Source organism: Hordeum vulgare, chromosome 3H (genome assembly GCF_904849725.1).
Source record: "Hordeum vulgare subsp. vulgare chromosome 3H, MorexV3_pseudomolecules_assembly, whole genome shotgun sequence".
NCBI lineage: Eukaryota > Viridiplantae > Streptophyta > Magnoliopsida > Poales > Poaceae > Hordeum > Hordeum vulgare.
In genome coordinates, this window is record NC_058520.1 from 316,636,330 (window position 1) to 316,654,899 (window position 18,570).

The 18,570-nt window shown below is 42.5% G+C and overlaps 1 protein-coding gene across 1 annotated transcript; it reads left to right on the forward strand.

Moving 5' to 3' along the window:
• Positions 1-150: 150 nt before the first annotated feature.
• Positions 151-3,484, forward strand: LOC123439906. The gene is made up of 8 exons (XM_045116527.1): positions 151-242; positions 342-440; positions 524-991; positions 1,060-1,122; positions 1,192-1,284; positions 2,670-2,786; positions 2,872-3,117; positions 3,201-3,484. The coding sequence occupies exons 4-8, from the start codon at positions 1,096-1,098 to the stop codon at positions 3,219-3,221; spliced, it is 504 nt and encodes a 167-aa protein (XP_044972462.1). The 5' UTR covers positions 151-242; positions 342-440; positions 524-991; positions 1,060-1,095; the 3' UTR covers positions 3,222-3,484.
• Positions 3,485-18,570: the final 15,086 nt, after the last annotated feature.

Genomic DNA, 18,570 nt, shown 5'->3' on the forward strand with positions numbered 1-18,570 from the left:
ATATATTATTAATGATTTCAGCCCATAATGAGAGATACAATACTGATAGGCTCTGAATCACCATTGGCTGATGTAAACCTTGTTAGTACTGCGGTTCTTGTTATTACTCTGTTAAGTAGTGCATTGACCTTACATTTTTATTATAACAGGCAGTAAGCGCGAAGAACAAAACAAGTCGTTCAATGGTGAAGACAAGACATACAGCAGGGACAAAGAGTTTTGCTCGTTGGGCCGAGGACCTTGTGAGTTTCTGTTTGTGTGTGTGCGCGCGCGTGTGTGTGTATGTGTTCTAAATATTCAGAGCATGCTCTTTACATACGAATGTACTTCTGGTTTTGCAGCGTCAAGAGGATCCTGAAAAGAAACAATCACATAGAGCGAAGGTTTATTTAGCAACTCATAGAATACCAAGAAAAGCCAAAGATAAAAATAAGCTTGTGGTAGGTTATATACATTCAAGTTTTACACAATCAAGTTAGCACTGAATCCAACAAGTATAATATGTCTTATTCTTCTGTTTCAGGTTGAGTTGGAAAATATAATTACTGAACACCCAGAGTTGGCTCAAAGTGAGCACGGAAGAGTTGCGTGAAAAGGTGATGCCTTGCACAAAGTTTTGGGGAATGAAAACTTTGTGACATGGCATGGGTTTGCTTCCTGTTCCTAACCAAGTGTATGGTCGAAAGTCTCGTTATCTCAAGAACATCAATGTGACTACAATAGATGGTTCATCACATGACGGAGGGGCTGATGCCATGGAGGAAATAGCGAAGCTCAAGCAACTCATAGAACAGCAAGACAAAATTATTGATGCATTAAGAAACAATGATGGATTTCGTGGGGCCAACGAAATTACAATGATAAATATATATATTGTTGCATTCATATAATTAGTTTACTAAAACTTGTTTAATTTCAATTGTAGGAAAATTCCCAAACAATACGTAATGGTGAATCTCATCCAGAAGTACTACATGATAATAAAAGAAAGGTATTATCAATATATTCAACATGTGCTTGTTCATTTTCAAATCTCTTTACATATTTTACATTTTGCAGAGAGTTCAGGCCAATGGACCCGGTGAAGAAAACACCATGATCAAACCCAGAGATACAGTAATGGTAAATTTGTGCATTTATCACTACACTTTGTAAGTCATACTAACTAATGCCTCAAATGGTAAAATGCAGAAGGAAATTCACCCAGATCTTGAACACGAGGATTGCAATGAATTCTCATATCAAGAACCATCCTCACTAGCGAACCATGTCTCTGATGTAGAGGTAATGGTTACCTCTTGAGAAATCTTCTTGCTAGACAGTGAATTATCAGAAGATTTACAGTAATTATGTTCATATAGTAAAACAAACTATAAATTCCAGTGGAAACCACTTAAAATTACACTGTAAAACAGATTTGCAGTAGATTTACAGTGATTTTGCAGTAGATTTACAGTGAATTATCAGAAGATTTATAGTAATTATGTTCAGAGTAAAATAAACAATAAATTCTAGTGAAAACCACTTAAAATTACACTGTAAAACAGATTTGCAGTAGATTTACAGTGAATTATCAGAAGATTTACAGTAATTATGTTCACAGTAAAATAAACAATAAGTTCCAGTGAAAACCACTTAAAATTACATTGTAAAACAGAATTGCAGTAGATTTACAGTGATTTTGCAGTAGATTTACAATTCATTAGCAATAGATTTACAATGAAGAGTTACAGTGTAAGTACACTGGTAGCGAAACTTACATAGAATAAATTCCAGAATGAAAAATACACTAAAAGTTTGACTGGAATTTTCAAAATACACTAGACTGATATTTCAGTTACAAAAACCTCTTCCATGTCCAATCTACAGAGACCAAATGTACTGCAATTGGAGTGAGTTACAGTGTACATACATTGTAAAAAGAACTGCAAGTACACTGACATTACACTGTAATTTACACATGATATATTACAAAATGGAAATTACACTACAATTTGGACTGGAATTTTAAGGACACGGCACTGTAATTCAGATCTTTGTTGACACTGTACATAGGTCAAAGAAAACACTAAAAGTAAATCAAAAAACAATAGCTTTGCTTAAGAATGATACTGAGTGCTAGATACATCATCTACATGCTAGATACATCATCTACATTGTTAACACAGAAGGGATACACAGCGAAAACAACAGGAGGGATTGAACTCATATAGGAGCTACTAGTCACGGTGACAGCTACAGAGGCGATCGGAAACCCAAAATCAGAAACACATGAAGGATCCACCATTACATATGCATCTAACAATACTCCCTGCAACATCCAACCCTTCTAGGGATCCGCTGGTACACAGGAAAACATCACAACACTATGGTAGATCTAGCAAAAATCATACAGAAAATAGAAGGGAGGTGAACACAGAGGGAAATGGATACATACACAGGAGGGGAACACGGGGCTAGCAGATCAGCACGGGGGGCCTAGACGCCTAATCTGTCGCCATGACTGATCAGGGACTCGGATCTCAAGCCAAAATCGCCATGGCTCTCCTCTGCCTTCAACCTCTCACCGCTCAAAATCATTGTGATGTCAATAGATGTAAATGCATTATGAACTTTACATTGCATAATCGTAAGGATAAATCATTTTCTCCTCTTATGTTTCTTTGTAGATAAGAAAGAGCAAGGAGAATATGATTGAAAATTTGACTAGACTAAGCAAACAAAGCACTCAAGACAAGTCTCTAGTCCATGTCTCCTGTAAGCAGAAACGTGGTCCTTCCATGAAGGTAAAATAGATAGTGTGTTCATACTGTATTTGTGTTCACAAAGTTGTTTTGTATTATTTCGTACATAATTTCAATCTCATTTCAGGTTGGCACACAAGTAATTCTGAAGTCTTCAACATATCCAAACAAAAGACATGTGGCACATGCTACTATTTTGGGTTGCAAATCAAAACAACTGGTTGGTGGTGTTGAGCTAGGTCGCCAGTTCATAGAAGCGCAAGTTGATCAACCTATTGATGAATGTGAGCTCTTGGTAAGGGAAAGGGAAAACTGTAGAACAGTTGGCGATGCTTTCACCTCTGGATTGACAATTGCTTGGCCTTCAGCATGTGTATGTTAATATTTAACTTTTTCACTTTTGTTAAATTAAATTTGGGATGTACTTAATTGTAATTCTCATTGTATTTTTTTCAGATTGAGAGGTTCAGTGGTTGAGTTGATTCGGATGCTTCTGCTCAGGAGGAATGCTCAGGAGGAATCAAGATGCGAATATGATATATTTGTTTAAGAAAGATTTGGAGGGTGCATTTGGGTGAACATTAGTAGGGGTGTCACACGCTTTTAGTGATAGGAAATCTTTTGCATATTATAGTTTACATTACGAGGTTGAGAAATGTAATTTGTTGCTACAACATGGATCTTCTATATATTCACGTTACAAGTGCTATTGAATGACATGAACCATATTTTTTATTTTATATCCCTTTTCTCGTGCATGTATAAATTTACTTTACATCCATGATCTTTTTATAGTATACAGTGTGTCATATGCTTATCGATTTCAATATGAGGAAGTGCTACAGGAAAAATATTAGTACAATATTTCATACAAAGTTGTTGTAACAGAAAAATGGACTGATTATGTTGTGTTACGATAGTTAGGAAAAGGTGTTACTAGGTTTGCTACCAACCATCACAAGAGATGTTACAACATATACAAAATTATGTTACTATTCTGTTGCTACCATAAAGAAAACGTGTTGGTGAATTATCAAAGTGTGTTACAAAGGCCTAGTGTAGTTACTGCCAATCATGAATAATTGTGTTGCAATTTTCCTTACAACGTGTTACTAACCATGTTGCTACACCAGGAAAAGCATGTTACAAAGTGTGTGCCTATAGTTATATAAGTGTGTTACCAGGACCGGCGGTAACACATATGGCTTGTGTTGCAAAAATACAATTGTAACACCTATAAATACATATAGGGACAATTCTTATGTGCTACAATAGATACCACTTAGTAACATAGCCTACAGGAACACCAACAAAAATGTGTTACTACGCGCCATAGTAACACAATACCTAAGATAAAGTAACACATCAACGTGTTACAAGAGATCAATCCTGTAGTAGTGAAAGTTTGCGGTCAATTGGGGAAACTTTATAATGTAAAGTTTACCAAAGTTAGAAATCTACACAGAGGGTTTTGAGGGTCTTAGGACAAGTTCTTATATTCTCCTTGAGGTACCACTTGGTGTGGATGCCTTATTGGAGTATTAGAACATGTCCACCAAATTTAAGCATAATTGGAGACACTTCACAATGTAGAGTTGCTCAAATTTGAATCTAGACAGATAGGGTTTTAAAATAGTTAGTGGAGTCAAATCAACTTGGGTTGAGATTAAACTTGGCAAGATCATCAATAATATCATAGATGACATGCTAGAATTTTTACTGGAATTTATTGAGAATATTTCTAATATAAATATTTCAAAAGCTTGAAATAGGCAGGAATGGTTTTGGAGGGGTTTGCGTGATATTTTGAACATGACCATGTGTTGAAACTCATAAATATGGAATAAATATATCCACTGAGTTTCCCTAAATTTTCTTAAATATTTTGAAAGCAATAAAAATAACTTTCCTTCATACGAGACCATTTCTGGCCTCATAGAAAGGCATTTAAATAAAATAATAAAATAACTTTTAAAATAATAATATGGTGGTTTTTGGAAGACATTTTGATAATAGGTTTTAAATAAAATAATTGGTGCAAAATAAATTCCCTAGTTTGAGGACTTGTAGTACAAACCTCATCTGAGGGGTTTGAAAGTTTAATTCAAAGAAATGCTTTTTGGTGAAAATATATATTTATCCTAAACACATGGCATGATCATAGGTAGGGGTTCATGGAATGAGGAGGTGAGTTGGAAGATAGAGAGGATTATTGGGGAGCAATCACGTGCGTTCAAGCAAACAGGCAAACAATAGTCACTCCAAGCATCACAAGCATTCACAAAAAAAATTAATTGGTCCTAAATTTTGGAATAAGTTAATTAGTCACGAAGGCTAAACATAGGGTATTATATTTGGACTCTAATTTGAATGATTTGAATGGAACTAACCCCGACTGACGCTGTTTTCAGCAGAATTTCCTTCGTGTTATTTTTGTGCACAAATAAAAGTTCCTAGATTGACCTAAATATTTACGGAGAACATTTTTGGAATTAATAAAAAATATTGGCGAAAGAATCAACCGGAGAGGGGCCACCACCTGGCCACAAGCTTGTAGGGTGCCCCCCACCTAGGGCGTGCCCTTGGCTTGTCGGGCCCATGTGGCTCCACCAACCTCGTTTGCACATCTACATATACCTATCCGGGGAGAAAATAATCATGAGAGGACTTCATCGCATTTTACGATATGGAGCTGCCGCCACCTCCTGTTCTTCTTTGGGAGGGCATATCTCGAGTCTGATTTGGGCTCCAGAGAGGGGAAATCGACGCTGTCGTCATCACCTACCATCCTTCATCACCAATTTTATGATCTTCTCCACCGTTCCTGAGTAAATCCATCGTAGGCTTGCTGGACGGTGACGGGTTGGATGAGATATATCATGCAATCGAGTTAGTTTAGTTAGGGTTTGATCCCTAGTATCCACTATATTCTAAGATTGATGTTGCTATGACTTTTCTATGCTTAATGCTTTTCAGTAGGGACGATGTGCCATGATTTCAAATATGAACCTATTATGTTTCCATGAATATATATATATGAGTTCTTGATCCTATTTTGCAAGTTATAAACACCTTTCACGAGTTATGATCCGCATCCCCCCAGGGTGACAATAACTGGGATTCTTTCCAGTGATTACCGTAGTTTGAGGAGTTCATGTATTCACTAAGTGCTAATGCTTTGATCCGGTTCTCTATTAAAAGGAGTCCTTAATACCTTAATTTCCATTAGGACCCCGCTGCCACGGGAGGGTAGGACAAAAGATGTCATGCAAGTTCTTTTCCATAAGCACGTATGACTATATATGGAATACATGCCTACATTACATTGATGAACTGGAGCTAGTTTTGTATCACCCTATTTTGTGACTATTACATGGTGAATGCCATCAAACATAATTATCCATCACTGATCCATTACCTACGAGCTTTCCACATATTGATCTTTGCTAAGTTACTTTTCCGTTTCTATTGTTACAATCACAACAAAACTGCTACTGTCACATTTGCTACTGTTACCGTTACTTCCATACTACTTTGCTACTAAATACTTTGCCGCGGATAATAAGTCTTTCAGGTGTTGTTAAATTAACAACTCATCTGCTAATACTCGAGAATATTCTTTGGCTCCCCTTGAGTCGAATCAATAAATTTGGGTTGAATACTCTACCCTCAAAAACTGTTGCGATCCCCTATACTTGTGGGTTGTCAAGACCTTTTTTGGCGCCGTTGCCGTGGATCATAGCTTTATTCTCTGGGTCACTTGGAATTTATATATGTTGATCACAATGAAGTACGTGAAAGAAGCTAAAACCAAGATATACCCCTCAACTACGAGGACGGGTAAGGAACTGCCATCTAGCTCTGCACTTGATTCACCATCTATTATGAGTAAATTCGCGACACCACCACGTGCTACTGAATGTAATATGTCGCAAGTAATTGATGATGCTACTTGTCCTATGCATGATTCTTATGATGATACTTTGCTTGATACTATTGTGCCACTTGGTGAATTTCTTGATGAACAAATTGCTAGAGTGAATGCTGAAACTGATGATATTGCTGAATCTGATGAAATTGAATACTATGATTCACCCGCTAGACTTAGCTCTCCTAGATATGAATTGCCTAATATACCTGAGGGTTATGTGATGGAAGGATAAGTAGCTAGAGACTTTCTTGTTTGTAAGGATAGATATGATCTTAAGAAATTGCTATGCAAGTGGAAGGAAAAATCTTTGAATGCTAGAATGCAATATGATCCCAAGTTTGCTACTTCACCTATGTGTGTTACTGATAAGGATTATGAATTATCTGTCGATCCCGAGTTAACTTGGTAGAATCTGGTCCTTTTCATGGTTATGAATCTGAAACTGTTGTGGCACACCATACTAAACTGAATGATATAGCCACCCTATTTACTCATGATGAAAAAATTCGTTATTACTATATGCTTAAGCTGTTTTCGTTCTCATTAAAGGGTGATGCTAAGATATGGTTTAATTCTCTTGCTCCTCATTGTGTGCATAGTCCCCAGGATATGATTTAGTACTCTGAAAAATATTTTCCTACCCATAAGAAACAAGCTGCCTTGCAGGAAATATTTAACTTTGTGCAAATTGAAGAAGAGAGTCTCCCACAAGATTGGGGGAGGCTTCTCCAATTACTTAACGCTTTGCCTGATCATGCTCTAAAGAAAAATAAAATACATGATACATTTTATAACGGACTAACCGATGCTTCTAGGGATCACCTAGCCAGTTGTGCTGGTTGTATTTTCAGGGAACAAACTGTTGAACAAGCTAAACTACTATTGAATAATATATTGAGCAATGATAATGATTGGACTATTCCTGAACCACAACCAAAACCAACTCCGAAGAAAAGAGGTATTCTATTCCTCAGTCCTGAAGATATGCAAGAGGCAAATAAATCTATGAAATAAAAAGGTATTAAAGTTGAAGATGTTAAGAATCTACCGCCTATTGAAGAAATACAAGGTCTTGATAACCCTACACAGGTAGTAGAGGTGAATTCTCTTTGTAGATTTGATGAAGGTGACATTCCTTATATTAAGTCTGCAAGCCAATGCTTGGATGAATTTGATAACTTTGTTGTTAAACAAGAAAATTTCAATGCTTATGTTAGTAGACAATTGAAGCATAATGCTTACATGCTTGATTGCTTGGGTTATTATATGAGTAGAACTATTAAAGACCTTAGGCTTATTAGTAAACATGATTCCATGGTAACCACTCAAGTAGAACACGTACTTAAGGCTCAAAATGATTTGCTCAATGAGATCATTAGTAAGAACAATGGCCATTATGTTTGGGTTGTGACTAGAGGTGGTAGAATGACTCAGGAACCTTTGTATCCTGAGGGACATCCTAAGACGGTTGATCAAGATTCTCAGAGAGTTAATATTGATGTACCTCGTCCTTCTAATAAAAGGAAAAAATGATGATAGGACTTTGCATGCTGCTAGTGAACCTGTTGTAGAGTCACATGAAAACCCAAATGATATCTCTATTTCTCATGTAGAGACACAATTTGTTAATGGACATGAACATAGATATAATATTAATGATGTTGTTCATGTCAATGCTCAACCTACTAATGACAGTGATGTGGAGGTTGAACCTGCTGGAGTTCTTGATAACCCACAACCTAGGAATGAGAGATATGATAAAAGGGATTTTATTGCCAGGAAGCATGGTAGGGAAAGAGAACTATGGGTTCAGAAACCCATGCCCTTTCCTCCCAAACCATGCAAGAAGAAGGATGATGAGGATTTTGAGCGCTTTGCTGAAATGCTCAGACCTGTCTTTTTACGTATGCGCTTAACTGATGTTCTGAAAATGTCTCCTTATCCTAAGTATATGAAAGATATTATTACAAATAAAAAAAGATACTGGAAGCTGATATTTCCACCATGCTTGCTAATTATACTTTTTAGGGTGGAATATCAAAGAAACTAGGAGATCTCGGAGTACCTACTATACCATGCTCTATTAAAGGGGATTATGTGAAAACTGCTTTATGTGACCTCAGAGCTGGTGTTAGTGTTATGTGGTTCTCTTTATATTGTAGACTTGATTTGAATAAGTCGACACCTACTTAAATCTCTCTGTAAATGGCTGGTAAATCAACTGCTTTACCCATTGGTATTTGTGAGGATGTGCCTGTTGTGGTTGCAAATGTTACTATCCTAATGGACTTTGTTATTCTTGATATTCCTAAGGACGACACTTTGTTGATCATCCTTGGTAGACCCTTTCTGAATACTAAAGGGACTATTATTGACTCCAACAAAGGCAATGTCACTTTTCATTAATGATAATGAGCATACGATACACTTTCCGAAGAAACAACCTCAAGCTCATTGTATCAACTCCATTGTAAAAAGCGTTAATTAGCCGTTTGCTCTCAGTGGTGTCTCTGTGCTTAGTTTTGCCCCTCGTCTGGGAGGTCGATAACCGCCACGTCGCCCCCGTCGTCGTCGCCGTCGCCAACGTCACCATCATCGTTGCTGCTACACAGAAGCCAGTCGTCCTCCTCCGCCGCCGCCTCCAACGCCACTGCCTGCGCTTCGTCCAAGGCCTCCTCCGCAGCCGCCCGCGCGGCCTCCTCTGTCGACTGCGCTAGTGCTGCCAGCAACCCAGGCGTTTCATCGGGGTTGCCGTCCTGGTGTAGCGCCGCCTGCTACCGAGAGAGCGGGACCTCCGGCGAGGCAGGAGGGGCGGCGGCGGCGGGCGCTGATGCGCGGCAACGGGAAGGGCTGGGGGTTGCGGGCGCGGGTGAGCTGCGACGGGAAGGTCCGGTGGTGGCGGGCGCGGCTGCGCGGTGACGCGAAGGGCTGGCCTCCCATCGTATGTCCCCGGCGGGGAGACCACGAGCGACGCGCCTGAATGCGCTGATGACGTCATCGAAAATTTTACATGTCCAGAAGCGGCGGGGGCATCTCCTGTCGTACCGGCCACCGGGGTGCCTCCGGAGTTCCCCCCTCAACGCCGGTGGACCGAGGTTTGGGTGACCGTCAGCGGAGATTCGCCACGGGAGTGGTAACCTTGCCGATGGAGGAACGGGCAACCCGAACCGGGCCAGATCTTCGGTCTCGGCGACGGTTAGGCTGGACAGCTAGACGCCGCTCGGCGCCACACCGTCGCTGTCGGACTCGCTTGTTATCCCGGCCACGGCAGAGAGAATCGTGGCGAGAAGAGAGAGAGGAGGAAGGGTTGGTGCTAGCCGGGACGGGGTCGGCATCGGCTTTTATAGCCCCACGGGCGCAGGCGAGGCGTCGGGCATCCGAACCGCGCCGTTAATGCGCACGATAGGCAAGGCGTTAGGCGACCGAGGCGTGGGGGCGGCCGAACTATTGCATTACTGCACGCGGCGGAGCCAGCGTGTGGCAGCCGAGGAAGGAGGCGGCGGTGCCAGCACATGGCAGCCGAGGAAGAAGGCGGCGGTGCCAGCGTGCGGCAAGCAACGCGGCTGGTTGGTCAGCGGGCGCGGTAGTCGAGGTTGAAGCGGCACGCGAGGCGATCGGCTGGTCTGCGGGCGCGGTAGTCGAGGAAGAAGGCGGCGTTGCAACGCGCGATAGTCGAGGAAGAAGGCGGCGGAGGAAGAAACCGCTCCCGCACATGCATGCCCACGCCCGCCTCCCCCGCATGCATGCTCACATCGCCGTACTACCCATGCATGCATGCGTGGAAATCGCACAACCAATCAGATTGTATCTCGCGGATCGCCCTCCTCCTCCCTGCAGATCGACGGTATTTGTTTGGCGCTAGCGTTAGATGGACGTTCCTTGTTCATCGCTAGGGTTAGCGGGGTTTGGGAGGGGTTTGGAGGAGTCAAAGTTAGATTTGACCAAAATTCAAATGGGCATAAAAATTCAAAAAAAAAGAAAAATTAAAAACCTGCGCACATAGTCTTCTTATGTCATATACTAACGATTTAAGTTGATAAACAAGGTCTACATACATTTAAACGACAAGTCCACGTGTCTTATGTGATATCTCAAGTATCTCGAACTTTCTTGTATAAAGTGAAGAGAAGGGTTTTGGGGAAATGAACATGAAAAGTTCAAAAACCTCATCACAACTTCATTTTGGAGTGACCAAGAAGGATCCATGGTTAGTTTTTCATTTTCATGTTTTAAACTTGTTTAAAGTTAGGTTTGACGAGAATTCAAATGGGCATAAAAATTCAAAAAAATAAAAAATATGAAAACATTTGCATATAGTCTTCTTATGTCGTATACTAACGATTTAAGTTGATAAACAAGGTCTACATACATCTAAACGACAAGTCCATGTGTCTTATGTGATATCTCAAGTATCTCAAACTCTCTTATATGAAGTAAAGAGAAGTGTTTTGGGGAAATGAACGTGAAAAAAACAAAAACCTCACCACAGCTTCATTTTGAAGTGACTAAGAAGGATCCAAGCTTAGTTATTCATTTTGATGTTTTAGACTTGTTTACATCTTGGTCAAAGTTAGGTTTGACCAAAATTCAAATGAACAAAACAAATTCAAAAAAGGAAAAACCAACGCACATAGTGTTTGTATATGGAATATATGTGTAGGAAAGTTATTTGGCTGATTTAGACAACGTCGAAAAAACCTTGCTTAGAAATGAGGTCATTTACCCTACCTTCGGAGCTCTTTTTAGCACATTTTTCATTAATGTGAGTTTACCCTACCAAAGTTTCGAAATAAGTGCAACATCCAAATAGCATGTCAAATTTGAAGTTCCAACATAGGTCCAGCCTCACTCAAACTCTCTTGTATGAAGTGAAGAGAAGTGTTTTGAGGAAATGAACATGAAAATTTTCCAAAACATCACCACAACTTCATTTTGGAGTGACTAAGAAGGATCCAGGGTTAGTTTTTCATTTTCATGTTTTTAACTTGTTTAAATGTCGGTCAAAGTTTGGTTTGACCATAATTCAAATGGGCAAAAAAATTAAAAAAACAGAAAAATAAAAAACCATCGCACATAGTTTTCTTATGTCATATACTAGCAATTTAAGTTGATAAACAAGGTCTACATACATTCAAATGAAACAATTTGACATATGAAGTGAAGAGAAGTGGTTTGGGGTTTGGAACATGAAATTTTAAAAGACCTCACCACAGCTTCATTTTGGAGTGACTAAGAAGGATCGAGGGTTAGTTTTTCATTTTGATGTTTTACACTTGTTTAAATGTTGGTCAAAATTAGATTTGACCATAATTCAAATGAGCAAAACAAATTCATAAAAAAACTAGCGCACATAGTTTGGTGGCGGCATAGGTGGCGGTGGCGGCGGCGGCGTAGGACGGCCGGGCGGCAACGGGACAGAGTGGCGTCGAGTGGCGTGGTTAGAACAATAGGATTGATTTGGGGACGTTGTTGCACGGTCCCACATGTCAGCTCCGGACCCACGTCCACGCGGTCCCACGTGTAAGATCCGGACCCATTACCACTAACGCTGACAGACGGAATGGACTCAAAACTGCTCGTTTGGCCTCGTCATAGTAGTTGCGCACAAAATAGGTGCAAAACTGAGAAAATGGACACCACTGATTGCAAAAGGATAATTAACCCTTGAAAAATTCTAATAGTTACTATTGGAGACTTTGAATTCCCTCTCCCTACTTTCAAAAAGAGATATGATATACTTATTGTTGGGGACATGCATATCCCCATTGAGGTAAGTTAGTGTTATTTGAAAATTCTTTGGTTCCATGTCATTCCAAAAAAAGTTAGCCAATAAGACTTGATCAACCATATTGATGGATTCCTTTTGAAAGCACAACCTTCTGTACCCAACTTCCATTTTCTGTTCCTTAGTTTCAATTTAGTAAAAATGATACTATTTCTCCATTTTCCGTTAAATCCATGCAACAGAAAAATGACGTGAAAATTAAAGTTCTCAAAACACCCTGAAAATTTAGTATGATTTTGCTAGAATATTTAAGAATTTTTGGTACTTAGAATAGATGAGGGGGATGCATGAGTAGGCCACGAGCCCGCAGGGCGCGACCAACCCCTCGGCGCGCCTCCCTGGCTTAAGGGTCGCACGTGGCCCCCTTCACTCATTCCAGCACCCATCCACTTCGTCTTCCTCCAGAAAAAATACCACCATTGCTCAAACCCGTGTCCTATCTCATCTTGGTGCCATTTTCAATCTCCTTGCTCAAAGCTCCATTAGCAAAACTATTTTAGGGATTGTTCATCGGTATGTAACTCCTCCTATGGTCCAATTAGTTTTTGTTCTAGTGCTTTATGTACTGCAAAAAAAAATCTGCTGTAGTGACCTTGTTCTTGAGCTTGCATGTCAAATTTGTAGGGTCCCAAGTAGTTTTGATGCATGATATATCTTCTAGTCACTTGAGGGTGTAGTTGCTACAAGTTTTCATTGAGCTTTTTCACCCTTATTTGGAGTCACTAAAAATTCCAGACTTATTTTTTAGAGAAAGAAAAATGTTAAGGAAAAGATATCAAGGTGATTCCTCGATCAAGAAGACCCCGAGACTCGTGACACGCTACCCTGATGTGACGCCCTCGGCTTAATCGTACGCTAATCATACACGCAAATGCGTACGATCAAACCCAAGGACTCACGGGGAGATATCACAACACAACTCTAGACACAAAAAAAATAACATCAGCTTCATATTACAAGCCAGGGGCCTCGAGGGCTAGAATACGAAAGCTCGATAAGCACACGAGTCAGCGGAAGCAACAAATATCTGAGTACAGACATAAAACATGGGGTGCCTTAGAGAAGGCTAGCACAAAAGATACAACGATCGAACGAGGCGAGGCCTCCTGCCTGGGAACCTCCTAACTACTCCTGATCATCAGCGGCCTCCACGTAGTAGTAGGCACCGTCGGGGTAGCAGTCGTCGGCGACGGGGACCTCCATCTCCTGGGCTTCATCATCTGGTCGCAGCAAACGGATCAAGGGAACAAGGGGGGAGCAAAGCAGCGGTGAGTACTCATCCAAAGTACTCGCAAGTCTTACATCAGAACTATTCTAATAATGCATCAGTATCAAAGAAGGGGGTTATATGTGGACTGACTGCAGCAATGCGAGAAAAGAGAGAGAATGCCTAGTCCTATCGAAGACTAGCATCTTCAGGGTCTTGCAGCAATAGACGAGAGTAGAACACGGGTAAAACATTAATAGTCATATTGTTGCAGCAATATTAAAGTGAGGTCACGCCTGAAGATCCTCCCTCGACTCCCTGCGAGGAAGCAATCCCGAGGCAAACTAATTCCAGTTAAGTAACAATTGTAGTTGTATAAGATCGGGGCACAACTCCAAGTCGTCCTGTAACCGTGGACACGGCTATCCGAATAGTTAATTTTCATCCCTGCAGGGGTGCACCACATGTCCCGTCACGCTCGATAACACTCTGGCCGGACATACTTTTCTGGGTCCTGCCCGGCCTCGGAATATCGACACGTCGCAGCCCCACCTAAGACTAATCAGAGAGGCCAGCCCGCCGGTCTAAATCCTAAGCACAAAGGGTTCATGGGCCCAGTTCCCCTTCACGCTCCTGCACGTGGCGTGGGCGGCCGACGTCAGTCCTAGCATCCCTTAATCACAAGCGCGATGCATCTCGGGACCACTCGGGCGCGCGCCGCTACACTGCTGGCATCTGAAAAGCTTCGTCTGATACCGCGACGTCGAGTACCCATAATTCTTCCCGCGTAGCCGGTTAGTGCGAAAAGGTCTCCGACCAACCCAAATCAAATACCCAAATCCATTAGCATTTTAATTAGGCCAGCAACACAGTCTCACGGGAATCCACCCGGCTTACAACTAATCACCGAAGATCCCAGTAACATGGTCGAGTAACTGTGTGGTTGTAACATCGGGGGAATCCGAGGTATCACCCTCGTTGGATTCCGAACGATGTACCCGTCAAGGTGGGCTTAGAGGAATCACCCTCAGAGGTCCCACACTCGCGGGGTGGCACGACAGAGACGTCATCGGGAATGGTGAAAGAGGAATCACTCTCGATAACCACGACCGACTAGCTATACTACAGAGATATCATCAGGAGTACTTAGCGAGGTGTCACCCTCGGTACCCGATAGTATCCCTGTAGCGTCATACAACGAAGGGGGGTGAACGTGCTGTGTCGGGTCTGGCTCGTCGATCGGAGATCGAGATTGAAAAGCAAGCGGGGCAACTGAACTACGGGGTCAGAGGGGATGACTGCTCCACCTATACTAAGCAAGTTAAAGGTACAGGACTGAAAGTAGCAGTTCATCAAAAACAGGCTATGCATCAGATATAGGAGCTAACTACAACAGTAGCAAAATACTAATGCAAGCAGTAGGAAGAAAGACATAGGCGATATAGGAATGATCAAGGGGAGTTTGCTTGCCTTGCTGCTCTGCGGCAAAGGACTGATCGGCAGGGTCGTAGATGTACCCGGCAGCAGCGTCAGTCTCGGGGTCTACCGGTAAGAAGAGGGGGAAGAAACAATAAATAATAGCACCGATGCAACACAAAACACGACATGGAAATATGCAGGCTAGGCATGAGCTAACGCAGGAACATCCGTCATAGACGGGTCGGAAGAATATCTGACGATATTTTCCGGGGTCTCGGGCTACTACCGGTTACACTGGAAACGATGGAAAAGTTCCATGTTTGCTATGCTAGGGACGCGTGACAGACGAATGGACCGTGTATCCGGGTTCGTCTCGTTTTGCTGATCAACTTTCATGTTGAAATTATTTTGATCTGACTTACGGATTATTTAATATTAATTTTCAAAGTTTTATTAATTATTTAGGAATTAAAAAACAGATTTAAAAGATTTAGTAAAATCCTATTATGACATCATCGCGATGTCAGGCTGACATCACATTTGACCGGTCAACTGACCAGCGGGTCCCGAACGTCATAGGCACAAGTTTTTATTAAGATTAATTATTTATTAATCAGATTAATTCAACGAGGGACCCACGTGCCATACTCTAATTATGTTAATTAATTATTTTAACTAATATATCTATTTATTTATTTGTTTAAGAAAAACATTATTTTTAATTATCGCGTGGGGCCTCCGTGTCATTGACAGCGGTGCATTGGCCCCACCGGTAAGTGGCCTAAGGTTATTTTCTCATTTATTTTTATTAGATACCTAACCGTGCAAATACCGTATTCCTCTAAATATCCAAATACACAAATACATTCTTCACATCTCATACATACATACGGAATACAACCTTTGTTTTTATTTCTTTTTTCTCAAAAACTCTCATCTCTCATCTCTCTGTTAACAGAGACAGAGAAGTTCTTTTGCTACTCCACCTAGAAGAACACAAACTTCGAATCCTTCTACCGGAGTCCACCGTCGACGGATCGAGGCCCCGTTTGCCGGAACGGAACCGGGACGTCGAGGAGAACGACACGGTGGGAGGAGCCTGAGGAGGGGCTCACCGACGGTGACGTGACGGCCCGGTGAAGCCGGAGTTCGCACGAAGATGTCGGTGGAGACGGACGTGGAGGCGGTGACGGTGCCGACGAGGGGGAGCCGGTGAGGAGGGCCCCGGTGAGGAGAGGCCCCCGGAGGTGGAGCCGCCGACGGGGAGGGGCTCGGCCGGCGGGGCTCCCGGGGTCGGCCGACGGGATGGGGAGGGCCCCGGCCGCCGGACCTGGAGGGGGGGGCCAAGGTGGCGCGCCGGCCGGGGAGGGGGGGGGCTCGCCGTGAGGTGGGGGGGGGGCTGCCGGGTTGGGTGGCCCGGTGGAGGAGGTGGCCGCCGGGGGGGCGACGGGGGAGCTCGCCGCGGGAGGAGGGCCGGTGGAGGGAGGAGGTGGCCGTGGGGGATGGAAGGAGGCCGCCGGCGGGAGGAGGGGGTGGCCGCCGGCGTGGTGAGGGGGACCGAGGGGGGGCCGCCGTGGGAGGGGGCGGTGGAGGGAGAAGGGGCGACGGGAGTTGGGAGAGGAGGGAGTCACGGGAGCGAGTTGGGGCGAGATGGGGGGGGGGTGTCGGTGGGGTGGGGAGGGTCACGAGAGGGGAGGGAGAGGTGGCGGCGTGGGGGTGGGGCCCCCCACGAGGGGGGCTGGCGGCGGCGTGGGGAAGGGGGGAAGTAGCGAGGGGTGGGAGGTTCTGGTCGCCAGGGGAGGGCGCTCTAGGGTTTGGGGAGGCCGGCTGGGCCTTGAGCCCAGTTGGGCCAGGGGGGGGGTTGTTTCCTTTTTTTTTGATTTGTTTTATTTTGTTTTTATTTTACCTTTTTCCTTTTTTTATTATTTCTTTCTTTCAGTTTTCTTTTCTTTCTTTTAGCATTATTATTTCTTTAATACTTTCTTTTTTTATATATGTTCTTTTAATATTTGTAATGAACCGATAAAGTGCTTCCCTTTGCTTTCAAATCATCGACCCGGACAGACGCGAATCCACGCAGGTCTGTGATGGGAATTCGATGACGTGGCATCATTAGCGGTTGATCACTGTAGCTTAATTACAATCACTACTGTAGCAAAAGTCGAGGATGTCACACCTGACTTTGAACACCCAAGGGAAGCTCAAGTGCGACTTGTGAATGACCGTTGGAATCATTCATGGTCCAGGACGGATTCAAGGAAGAATTTTACGCGTACGTACAAAATGTCGGCCTTGAAGATTTTGTTTCAGACCAATGCAAGCAATATTACCAACTCACCGATTCCTTCGTGCGGAGGTTTGAATATTCATCCAGGCGTAATTCGCATTCCATTCTATTTAATCTTTATGATGAATCTTACTATGGACCTAGAAGATATTAACCATGCATGCAAAATTCCACAATGGGGTTGCCATAGTGATCCTCACAAAGCCGAATATAATGATTTTCTTACCAGCCTTATTTTGGGAGAGACTAGAGGTATTACACAAGCTACCTTGGGGAGCATTCACTTTCCTGCCATACACTATCGTGCTCTCTTCATAGGTAGATGTATTAATGGTAAACATGAGTATTGCCACCTTTGCGTACGTGACCTTAGTATTTTTAAGAGTGCGGTCATGGGTGATAAATGATATAACTTAGGAGCTATTATTGCTAGGAAGGTACATTTATTTGGTGGAATTTATTCGACCCGTGTAGCTAATTATCTTGGGATAGAATCCTATCGAGTTACCGCTTGCTTTTCTTGATTATGAAGCTATGGTGTGCTACCAGTTCCTTAAGAGAAATGAACAACACCTCCTATACCGCTAATTTTTGATATACACCATGCTTTCCATATTACCCTTCCTACTCCTGCCTTCTTTAACTTTCAGAAAAAATGGAGGTACTTTTTAACCACAGAGGAGGCAGACTAGTACGAGAGAGGGGCGAAGGCCACTCGCCTCCACGCTGAAGCCGTTTAGGTGGCAGTTGCAGCAGCCCTGTACAACCCCAACTATTACTTTGGATATTACCAGGGCCAGCCATGGCCTTAGACCAACTTAGGCCAAAAGCCTAAGCTTAGGGGAGTACGTATTTCCCACGGACATTACATTCATGTTCACACACTCACTCGAGTTGTCGGTGTTCATACTTCTTCATTGTACCATCCATGGTAGTTTATTTCTTCTTTTTTTTTTGTTCTTGTGTGTTTCATTAACCTTAAGAAAATCCAAAAAAATTAGTCCTAGCTTTACCTTCTAGTTTGTTTAGTTGTAGTGTTAAAGTAAAACCCAAAAAGATTTTTCGTTCATCTTTTTCTTGTTGGGGGCTTTCCCGTGTAAATAGTTTTTCTTTCTTCTTTTGGTCGTAAGGAGAAGACCATGATGAGATGCTGATTGGCTCTCATATTCATTATTGTTTATCTATCAGTGAGCCCAT